The sequence below is a fragment of the Natrix helvetica genome (genome assembly GCF_964273705.1).
Source record: "Natrix helvetica genome assembly, chromosome: 7".
In the NCBI taxonomy this organism is placed as follows: domain Eukaryota; kingdom Metazoa; phylum Chordata; class Lepidosauria; order Squamata; family Natricidae; genus Natrix; species Natrix helvetica.
The window spans coordinates 49,375,670-49,387,927 of NC_138558.1; the positions used below are offsets into that span (position 1 = coordinate 49,375,670).

Sequence of the window (12,258 nt, forward strand, 5' to 3'; positions counted from 1 at the left end):
TCGCCAGCCAGATCGCCTAGGGTACTCCCATTAAAAACTATCTTGTTATGTTGGGCTGCTAAGAGGGCTAATTGGATGCCAGCAAAATTTGTTAATTCGTCCTTAGAATGTCTGGCTGAAGTCAGATGACCTATGGCCTGGAGGGTTTCTTGGGGGTAGAGAGTGCACTCTAGGACTCCTCTCTTAGTTGTTGCCTTGTTATGGGATCTTGGAGGCATGGTTTAAGGATAGCTACCCAATACTTTGGAACAGCTTTCCACTGGAGATCAAAGAGATTCCTACCATTTTAGCCTTCTGTAAGGTTGTGAAGACCTGATTCTTCCCCAATGCATTGGGCTAGAATGCTGGAGGAGACAACCGAGGAGTGAGGATGTTTGGTCTGTTGCCAGGGCTGGGGAAGTTATCTATTTAACTATGTTTTATGGCTTATTGTGAGCTGTCTAGATTCATTGTATGATGTAGTAAATTATAGTGATAATAATGAAAAATTGTACTCATATCTACTTAAATAATACATGATCTGGTCGCTGTACTCAGCCCCTGGGAAAGGTGTAAGGCAGCGATGGCGAACCTTTTTTGGCTCGCGTGCCACAAGTGGGGGGAGCACAGGGGAGTTGTGTGCAGGCGTGCCACACCCACAATGCAACGCGCGACACCCCCAGTGTGCATGCGCGCACAACACGCGACACCCCCATTTTTACATGCTTTTTTCACCCTCCCCAGGCTCCAGAGGCTTTATAGCTTCCCCCGCCCCCCCCGGAGGCCCCCCGGAGGCTTCAGGGACCATCCGGAGGCTTCCCTGAAGCCTTCGGAGCGCTTAAAACCACCCTCCGAGCAAACCAGAAGTGACTTCCGGGTTGCTCGGAGGGTCATTTTAAGTGCTCCGAAGGCATCAGGGAAGCCTCGCGTGCCCTGACAAATAGCTCCGCGTGCCACTTGTGGCACGCGTGCCATAGGTTCGCCATCACTGGTGTAAGGTCTCTGAATCTTTTAAAAGACAACAAATTATCTATCACATGATTTACAAAGGAAAGTTTAGTAACCATGCTACTTTGGTGGATCCATATTTTGAATTGTGTCGAATTGAATTGTGTTGTGGAAAAATAAATGCTATCTTTCATATTTTATATGTTATTCACTACTTTCATTTACATTTCAGATAATTCAGGTATTCTTTTTTAACCAATGCTTTTTTAAAATTAGACTGGAATCTCTTGAGATCATTGTGGTAATGTGGTATTAACATTTCAAGTATTCAGCAATATCCTTAGGAAACCCTTGGGCTAGCTTTTATTTTTCAAGCGTACTCTTAAAGTTGTGCTTAATTTTGTTTTTTATGTGTTCTGAAAAATTGTAATAATTTTCTCTTCGCTTCTGTCTATCTTTCAATATTTGACTTCTTTTTATTGGTATCGATTTAAGAATATATTTTATTACATTACAGACATGTGAAAATGAGCAAAAATAAAGAGAAATGGCTTTGTATGGGAAGTCAATTCATCATACAGCTTTCATCATTATTTTAAATAGGAAAGTAGTTAGTTCCCATCTACTTTACCCCAAAAGTTTAGGTTTTTGTGCTTCATTTAATAATTCATCAAAGCTTGCAGGAAACATTTTTAAAATAGGTAGGTGTTGTGGCCCAACAGCAGCCAGCTGAGCTGTTGCTGGAATCTGACAGCAATGAACCCTATGGGACTGCCCTGGAGGCTGAGGAAGATTCTGGGGGGTGTTCGGAGTCAGAGCAGGGACTAGAGAGGCCTGTTGGCCACCAGATGGCGTCTGAGTCACGGAGCAGTGAGGAAGAACAGAGGGAGGCTGTCCCTGACGTATGTATGCGTAGGGCTGCGAGGAGGAGGGAGCAGCTTTGGAAAAAGGCTCACAGAAGGAAATAGGAACAGGTGGCTACTGATTGGCCCCTCCCGGGAAGCTTATAGGTGGGGCGACGGGAGGGGAATTTTTGCAGGAAACAACAGTTTACTAATCCAGGCGTAGTGAAAGATTGGGAAAATTTCGTGAGTTCAAGCCTTGTTTTCATAGAGATAATTTTCTGGTCTCCTAGCCAAGGGGTTGCTTATCTCCCTTCTTAGTTGTGCAGACAGTCAAGTCTGTGTTAGTATATATTAGAGGCTTGGGACAGAACAGTAGGTAGCATTTTATTCCTTATTCTTTGTCTTGAAATGAAAATGTCAGGAAATTCTTGAGGAAGTAACAGTTTGGCCTAGTAGTTAAGGCATTAGGCTAGGAGACTAGGAATTCTATCTAGTTGTAATCTTAGCCACTAAGGCTGGCTGGGTGACTTGAGCCAGTTCTCTCTCTCTCAGCCCATGACATCTTGCTCAGGCAACAAGTTGGCTGATCAATTCATCTCACAACCAATGGATCAATACTCACATAATATTAGAAAGAAAGAAACATTTCTAGAGGAAGTAGTACTTACAGTTAAACGGGACTCCTGATGTGCAATTTCTTTTAAGATGTACTTATAGTTAAGAATTAATATAATGAAACAATCAGATCCGTCTACTTTATTGTTAAAAGAATATAGTTTGATTGATTTTGTGATTTAGTCAAAAGTATTGATGGACATAGAACTATAATATTTAAACATACAGTTTAGGTCTATGTATTCTGATTGTAGACCACTGTGTCAGTATGTCAATTCTGTGACACTTTTGCATCAAGACTTACTAACATGGTTGATTGATTCTGCACACTATCCGGCCGTTATCAGTACTTGGATGAGGATGAAATGGTTACAGTTCATTTCAGACAAGAATTAGGCTGTACTGGAAAGTTCAGTGAACTAAATAATTGCACTGAATAGGCAAGTTTTCAACATTTCTTTTAATTCCTGCCCTCCCTCCTTTGCCCCATTTAAACGAAAGTTTATTCAACTGTTGTGGTAGAATGCATTTTAATACATTTGAAATAAGGTTGGGGAGGTTTTTTTTTGCTTTCAGCAAGATGGTATCTTGGATTTCTAGTTGTGTGTAAGCTGCCTTGTACAATGTTTCTTCATGTTTTATGTCCCTGTGGCTTTGCAACCCATTCTCTCCCCAGAATGTCAATATTCTGCACTATTTTATACTCAAGAAAAACTATATAAGAAGAAGCCAAGAGCAGTTGCTACCTTAGTATCTCTTTTGTTGCGTATCCCTCATTTGCAGATGGGAAAGAAACATTGTTTCTTTTCTTAGTTGTTTCCCTTAGGAAGGGAAACCGGTGTAGAGAAGCAGCAGGTATCTTCACTGTGTTACCTCTGTAAATTGAAACTCTGGTGGCACATATTTTCATTAACCAATACAATATGCTCCCCATGAGAAAGAATATGAAAAGATTATAGTATAAACCACTTTTTAATATATCAAAACAGGTCCTTACTATGTTTTTGAAATGTTTTTCATAATGATATAATAATGCTCCCTAATAAATGGAAATAGAATAGAAATTGAAATATATAGTGGGCACCTATCGTAGGTTTCCCCTATGATAGAACGTCAGAGTAATTCTGTTACTCAATGACATAAGGTACAGAAATGCAAATTACCTCTAAACTGCAGTATTCCATCAATTTGCATTCAAAATCCAATTTCAGTCTTTCAAAGGAGTGGCTGTCCCCATAAGATGCTTAACCTCTGTGTTCCCTCCGTAATTTATACCATTATAGCTCCTTTTCTTACAACATATTGAAGTAAGCCCTATTTTTGCCAATGAAGTAACTACCATTCCAAGGATACCCCATTTATTTCTCTCATGTAAGAAATATAAATCATTTGATAATGGGAAGCATATTTAACTCACAAATTAGGTTTTTCATAGCTAGACTATCTTTGGAACCTACTTGGGAACGAATAATTTATTTTGAAACATATTGGTTAAACATTTAACACATCAAGACTAGAATTATACAAAATTCTAGTCTTACAAAAATCTCTCCAAAATGTTTTGCAGCATTTTAGAATCAAGCTTTATATTTAAAACTATTTTTTTTAAAATTTTTAAATGGGTAGTAGAGCACTGTTAATGAAAATTAGTATTCAGTATTAATAGTGTGGAAGAAATAAGCATTGCAGTATTGCAGCATTTAACGCTACAGGCATTTGGGCTTTCCCATTTTGGTAGCAAATAGGGGGAATTATAGGTTCTCAGTTCCTTCATGTTAGGGAGACACCCCTCCATCTGTTCACAGTGCAGGCTGTTTCCAATTTAAAGCACAGATTTCAATGCAAACATCAATTTATTTCCCTGTTTTATATGCAAAGTGAGCTTTATGAATCACAGTGTTACTGCTACCGGGACCCCAACCAAATTCTCCCCTCCCCAAATTCACAGGCTTTTCATTTGAATACCTGCTTACAGTGGTGTACAATGGACAGCTTTGAGAAGAAAAATTGATAATCTTCATGGAAGAGTAATTTGAATGAAATTGCACTTGACAGCCTGTCTCCAAGCAAGCAAGGAGAGTGAGAGGAGCCTTTGCTAAGCTCCAAAGACTTGCCTAAAATCAGTGCACTTGGAGCTTCCCGGGGAAAATAAATTCACAGCTTCCTCAACATAGGAGGGAAGCTTTTGACTCAACCTGTGCCACTGTTTTTAGTGAAGAAAGGTAGCCATGGAAGAAAATATGGAAGAAGGACAGACACAAAAAGGTATTGTGATAGCCGTTTGAGCTCTGTTTTTTTTAATGAGTCGCATAAAAAATTCTGCATTTGCTGTTGTTATTCCTGCCTTAATGTGTAAAATTGTGCATAGATGATGAGGAAGATGCTTTTTTCTTCCATTTGTGGTTTGTGCAACAAGATAGATGATTAACATTTTGCCAGATTGATTTCAACATTTACAGGCTGAAGGAATTTACAACACCATCTTAATATATAAAATAATTCATGCAGTGAGCATTTTAATCTGTACTGTTTCCCAGACCAGTCTTTGTTAACCTCCATTTATTTCATGTTTTCACGCTTGTCTAGCTGGGTCAAGGGATCCCAGGGTGAATTAAGAGAGAGCCACTCACACACACACATTTGTACTTAGCTGCATTGGGAATCCAACAAAGTGACCATTATTTACACCTCTGAATGGATTTCCTTTCCAGGATAAACAAAGAGTCTGCATATATTTGGTAAATTTCTGGTAGAGTTGTCTTAATTTCTTTCCTTCCCTCTCTCCTTTCCTTTCACTGTCTGTTGAGAAGGGTTTGTTATATGGTGAAAAAACAACGTTGTAAATGCTGAAAGATTGCAGGTTGACGATTTCCCCCCGATTGGATTATGCACAATGAATCATTTTGTTCCTGAATAAAATAGTCTGCCGACTGTGTTCCCGCATTATTTTGTGTGCAATTTCTCATGAGCATTGTATGTAGCTAAAATGTGCCATCATTTACATGGCATACTATGCTTATTGCTTTGTATATCAGTTGATAATTCTGTGTTTTTCTCTGTTTAATTCTCCCTACCCCTATCCCCTTCATAATCTTGTGCTATTACATCAGTGCATTTTGCCTGGGCATTGTGGGATTCCTTAGACATACTAAAGAACACATTTGGAATATCCAGTGCACTAGCAATAGGAACATATTTAAGCCCAATATGATTTAGTTTAGCAACATAACATATATTACAACCCATTTCAGAAGATTGCTTTAGGAACTACTTAAAACAGCTCAGTATTTCAGAATCCTAATATAACAGTGGCTTCCATGTTTTGATTTTGGGGTCCATGTTAGTCTTCTTGCTGCATGTAGATGTCATGATTTTCCTTTATAGTTGACCCAACATGATTGCACTTATTCATGTTTACCTACTCTCTGACCAGTATATTACCCCTATATAAAAATCGTCATTTCTTTCAGCAATGTGATTTTTTGTGTGTTTTTGTGTTTCGAGGTGTCAAATGTTTTTCAAAACATATTTTGTCATTCTAAAGCATAAACATATGCGATTATGCTTCCTTTTAAAATTTTAACATTCAAGAGCAACATGTGTATATGAAATTTCATGAAAAATCAGAAACAGAACATGGTGTATGGGTATTTGTGTGGGTAGTATATGCCATTTTCTGAGATCATTCTGTTAGATTGTAAAATATCATACACCTGTTTTTCTGCCCAATATTACAATGACTGATTCTTCATATGAAAACATATTCCAAACAAGTAATATAAAAGTAGTATAAATCCCAATTGGGAATATTCTTAGGGGGAGAAGACCCTGAAAATATTTACAATGAGCAAGACATATAACAAGTAATGGCTGCTATAGACAAAGATAAGTCCTTATTCAAATGATAGGTAATTGAAATATTCAATGGTTATTCTGCATACTGTGATTGATACTGGGGTGCCTCAGTTAAGACTTTTCCCACACAAAATTTGCCATGCGTGAAAGCCTTTTTCTCTGTACGTGAACCCAGCTGTGGTCACAGACATTGGAAGAATACTTTTGTTTTTGCTTTAGCTGGACAGCAGGGAAAGATGACCATTGATCTATCATTGTTTGGAGAGCAGGGTGGGAAAATTAGGAGCATAAACATTATGATCTGTACTGGGAAGATGTTCCTATGGCAAACATAGGCGATGAACCTCTGGAATCTAAAAATAACCCTTTGCCTCAGAAGAGGCAATAATCTTGAACCCTTGTATCTCTAAGAAATTCTTATATCAGCATGTACAAGATACATGCATCATTTTTTTAGCCTGCATGATATTTTTTTGTGGTTTGACTATCTCATTTTGTTGTTTTCCATAGAAGCACTGCTATTGATGAGAGAATCATAAAGGCTGCTTCCATATCCACTGAAATTACTTGTTTTCTCCCTTCTCCTTGCAAACCAGTTCAAGTATATATGGCATCACTGTGAAATCCTCTATACTTTGCCTCATCAGAATGTTTTGAACTTCCCCTTCATAAGATAGCAAACTGCTAATAAGCTGAGGTGTGTGTGTGTGTGTGTGTGTGTGTGTGTGTTTGTGTGTTTACACTTTACAGTTGAGACCTATGTCTCTCTGTTTCTTCAATAGTATTTAATCATTGGGTCCATTGCCTGTAGAAAATATCAGTTTAAAATGGTGATATGGTAGAGGAGAATTTCATTATCTATAGTTCCATTACACATGGTGTCATTTTCTGTGGGTTGTTAAAAATAAATCAGATATTGCAGTACAAACATTCTTGAGTTTTCCTCTTTTTGGGGGGTTATATTACACATATTCAAAATGATAGATCAGTGATGGCGAACCTATGGCATTTGTCAGGGCACGCGAGGTGCATGCGCGCGCTGGCCAGCTGAGTTCACCTTTTTAAAAGCTATTTTTTGCCTTCCCCAGGCTCCAGAGGCTTTATAGGAGCCTGGGGAGGGCGAAAAGAGCCTCCCCCGCCCCCCCCAGAGGCCCTCCGGAGGCTTCAGGGACCATCTGGAGGCTTCCCTGATGCCTTCGGAGCGCTTAAAACGACCCTCCGAACAAACCGGAAGTGTTGTAAAATGGGGGGGAAGCATGTAAAAATGGGGGGGTCGTGCGTTGTGTGCGCATGCGCACTGGGGGGTCGCATGTTGCATTATGGGTGTGGCACGCCCACACATGACCCCCCCTGCGCTCCCCCCACTTGTGGCACGCGAGCCAAAAAAGGTTCGCCATCGCTGTGATAGATCATTTTACACTTGTAAAATGATACTTGTTTTGAAGGGTTCATTATTTGTGTTCTCATTATTTGCTGATGTAAGGCAGGAAATGAACCACTGTAAATAATAATAATAATAAGGATCAAGTCCACTAAAATTCTAATATGGGTGTGAGTGGGACACAGAACACGAAAATTCTAATATGGGTGTGAGTGGGACACGCACACTCATATTCAATTCAATTCAATTTATTTGATTTGTTAGCCGCTCCCTCTCCACAAGGGACTCGGGGCGGCGTACAATAAATAAAAACACACATATATATTACATTACACGGAGGAGGTAACAACCATTACAATACATAAAATAATAATAATGAAATTAGAAATTAAAATACCCCAGTTTAAAATTACTAATTTAAAAAGACTGTCAGGAGGAATAAGATGGAACTATGCTTGAGCCAGGCCAGATAATTGAAAAAGGTGGGTCTTGAGTTTTGAACAGAAGGAGCGGAGATCGGAGGTAATCCTAATGTCGAGGGGGAGGTCATTCCAAAGGGCTGGGCCCATCACAGAGAAGGCCCTACTCCTGGGTGTCGCCCTCTGGCATTGTTTAGTGGACGGCACGCGGAGAAGTCCCTCTCTGTGAGAGCGGATTGGTCGTAGGGATGTATATATATATATATCTTTAAGCTATGGCATAAGTATATACTTATTCAGCTAACAATTTGACTATATCATAATCCAGATCCTAAATTAACCATGACTATGAACTCATTTGGTTGGATCAATCTATCATATATTGAACAATCGTTCAGATATTCTTTATAAAGCATGATCATACAAGATAACTAAATTCCAACTAATCCATGCAAGTGCTAAAAAAATATTAAATGATACAAGCATTTTTAAGGTATTTAATAGCATGAATTAATTACTTTGGAATTTGGAGCTTCACGCTTGAATCAATAGGCAAAAGTCATTTAAGAACAATATTTGTTTTCTTGTATGCTATTATTTTTTGTATGAAAAATGAAATTATTCAAATATTCTAGTAAGAAATAATTGCTTTTACATTTATGCATCAAGAATGAACAATATCAAAGATAATATCTATATTGTCTAAATTTACAGATCTTTCAGGGAAGAATGATGCTACAGTTTACCTAACCAAATCTCCAATTCACGTCATTACACTTTTCTTCTTCCGGCAATGATATAAATGAGGGAAAGTCTGGTATTCTTCAAATATATTGGTGTCCTCCAGATGGAAAAAGACTTTCATATGCAAACTGTCATCTGAGAGCCAATAGCTTGATAACGGCTGTTTTAGGTGTAGCAGGGAGTAGGGTTGTATAGATTACATGGCAATCAAGCAGTTGCAAGTGTTTTTTATTTTTTAAATACACCTCTTGGCTGTCAGATGCAGTGTTCACATTCTTCTAAAGATCTCTTGGAAATCTGATCTGAAGTTGCTACATAACTTTAGCAGGATAAAGTCATTGGGTAGAATTCTGACTGCAGAATCTAATTTGCACACTTAGTCATGAGTGTATTTTGATAGGGTGAGGATGGAGTGGGATTAAAATTACATGCCCTTTTTCATTCTAGATTCAGAGTCCATCAAAAAGAGAATAATTTCCAAGATTACTACTGTAAAATCTACTGCAAAATCAACCTGGTCAACAATTTGCCCCAATTAGGTGAAGATATTAACTTTCCATTCAGATTAAAAACCTGGTTTTTGTTTAGTATTTTTTATTAGGAAAATATTTGAAGATAAAGAAAAATGTCTTCTATAAACTATAGTTTGAATTCCTTTTGTGTGGTTTATTCTCCCACCTTATCCCATCTTATTGTAACACACACAGACACATACAGAAACACACACACATATCATATGCTTTCAGGGTAGGAAGCAAATGAGTGCTGATTTTGCTGCCTAATATGAGGTATGTGAGGTTGGGTAGGATAGCCTAAGCTGACTTCTTTTTCCAGGCAATTTTTCTTGGATAATGCAAGACACTTCATCTTAGTATTCTTTGTCTTTCTTCTGGGGTGGTTAATCTACTCCTAGCAAAGAACTGGTTCAGTTATTCCCAAGTTTTATTTCTAAAAATGTAGTTTGAGATCTGTGTGAGCACAAAATAATTCCAATAAAGATGATATTAGAAGATGTGATTTTATTCTGTAGCATCTCCCATGCACAAACAGATTCAGATACCAAAGTAAAGTTTAGTAGGACAGGGTAGCCAAAGAAAGTGTTTAAGATACTTTGTTGCTATCCTGTTGTAACACATAGAAAATGAACAGAGTATCCAAGGGTTGTTAGTTGTTCAATATCAGGACTCAAAGAGGTAAGAAGTATTTCATAGATTATTAGAAATGCTACAAGAACTAGTACAGCGATGGTTAACCTTTTTTGGCTTGCGTGCCATAAGGGGGAAGCGCAGGGGGGTCGTGCGTGGGCGTGCCGTACCCATAATGCAGCGTGCGACCCCCCCAGTGTGCATGCGCGCATGAGAGACGTTCTCCCCGCCCCATTTTTGCATACTTTTTTCGCCCTCCCCAGGCTCCAGAGGCTTTATAGGAACCCGGGGAGGGCGAAAACAGCCTCCCTTGCCCCACTGGAGGCCCTCCGGAGGCTTCAGGGGCCTTCAGGAGGCTTCCCTGAAGCCTCCGCAGGGCAAGAAATGATCCTACGAACAAACCGGAAGTCACTTCCGGAGGTCTTAAACCGACCCTATGAGCAAACCTGAAGTGACTTCCGGTTTGCTTGTAGGGTCGTTTTTAGGCCTGCGGAGGCTTCAGGGAAGCCTCCTGAAGGTCCCTGAAGCCTCCATAGAGCTTAAACCGACCCTACGAGCAAACCGGAAGTCCGTTCCCAAAATTCTGGTTTGCCCGTAGGGCCGTTGTTTTGTGCTCCGGAGGCTTCAGGGACGCTCCTGAAGCCTCTGTAGGGCCTCCGGGGGCAGGGAGGCTCTTTTCGCCCTCCCCAGGCTCCTATAAAGCCTCTGGGAAGGCCAAAAAATGGTTTTAAAAAAGGCTGAACTCAGCTGGCTAACACGCGCATGCGCGCTGGCCAGCTGACAGGGCAACTCGTGTGCCCTGACAAATGGCTCCGCATGCCACCTGTGGCACGTGTGCTATAGGTTCATCATCCCGGAACTAGAATGTGTAGTAATTGAAGCTGGGTACACATACAAAATAAAGCCACATTGAACAAATTAGCAGCAATGTTCAAAGCAGAAAGGAAATGTCTGCTGGATATTTCAGTTTTACACTTATATGGCTAGCTACCTCTTTAGAAGTGCAGAGTAGAGTGCAAAATACAATGCCTACTATTTCATATACTGTTTATTTTTAAGTTGTACAAAAGATAGTAAAGCTTTTCTTTATGTTCTGATGAATGCATTACATTTCGTCCGGACCTTGATTTTGTTCCTGAGCTACATCAGTCAGTGAAATTTCAAAGCCAAGTTCTAGCCTGGCAATAGGGTGGTGTAACTAGCAATAATGAGGTAATTATGTTTATTATTGGTGGTTAATTAATAGATTAATTTGTTCACAACTTAATTCAGATCAAGGTAGAGAAAGGCACTCTATATTGGTTATCAATATTTTGGGAATTATTACTTTGGTGCAAGCCCAAAATGTGATATTGTTATTAATAGAATGTAAAATATCTAGATACAAGAATCTCTTATCGCAACCATAATTTGTTCCATTATTTTGGTCGCAACCCAATTTAGTCGTGACCCTAAGCTAATTTTGGAAATTTGGGGCTTACAAAAAAATGGTGTGGAAGGGGAAATGGGCCGTGAAAAAAATTTATTGTAAATTTTTTGGTCGGAAGCTGATTTGGTTGTGGTCAGAAGCATTCATGACCAGAGGTTCTAACTGCAAAATAGTTCATTCCATATTCCGTGCGTTGAAGCAAAGGAACACCTAGATAGATGAATTCACACAATTTTGGAGCTAGTTTAGGAACCATAAGTTTCACAGAGGAATTTCAACAAAAATGTTCTGCATAATTTTTCAAATATTGGAGAAAAGGAGCTACAAAGTATCCTCTACAAGCTCTTTCAAATTTCAATGGGATCTGGTTCTGGAGACTTAAGCTCATTCCTGATATCTAGAAGCTCCCTATTTATCTCTTATGTACTTGTGTTGCCATTCCTCCTTTTGTCAGTTGTTTTGCATAGGTCCATAGTTTCCTTGTATGGTTATAACTGAGACAACCCCGGAGTTAAATAACTTTATATCCCCCATTTTCTGTTATAGTTGACCTTCCTCTTCTGCTAGCACATCTACATTTTTCTCTTTCTTCTTTCTCTGACCTGTCATTTCAAGTCAAAGTTCCTCTTAACATTAATATTTTCTAACTTCCTTTCTGTAATATTAGCTCCTTTACTATTACATCCACCTTCCATATATATGTTCTTTTTAGTTCTTACTTCAGTTAAAGTTACATATGGATCCATAACAATTATCTTTGCCCACCTAGCCCCATTTTATTTTCTCCTTAGAATGGTGTGCAAGTGTACTTCCAATAGCTTATTTTTTAGCAGTTCCCAGCACCTTGCTGTACTTTGATCTGAAGATCTGAAGTCTAGGAGTCTTTCATGGGTGAACT

At 39.1% G+C, this 12,258-nt stretch overlaps 1 protein-coding gene across 4 annotated transcripts in view; it reads left to right on the forward strand.

The window, feature by feature from the left end:
- GPM6A (glycoprotein M6A) overlaps positions 1–12,258 on the forward strand; it is a 218,045-nt gene that overhangs the window by 94,954 nt on the left and 110,833 nt on the right. Inside the window, exon 2 of one of the 4 annotated variants that reach the window (XM_081960132.1) lies at positions 4,336–4,652. The exons of 1 other annotated variant lie outside the window; for it this stretch is intronic. In XM_081960132.1, coding sequence (XP_081816258.1) covers positions 4,616–4,652 — 37 coding nt within the window. In that variant the 5' untranslated portion in view covers positions 4,336–4,615. Of the gene's footprint in view, positions 1–4,194; positions 4,653–12,258 lie in introns of those variants that run through there. 2 more of the 4 variants (XM_081960131.1, XM_081960133.1) reach the window with 2 other exon arrangements.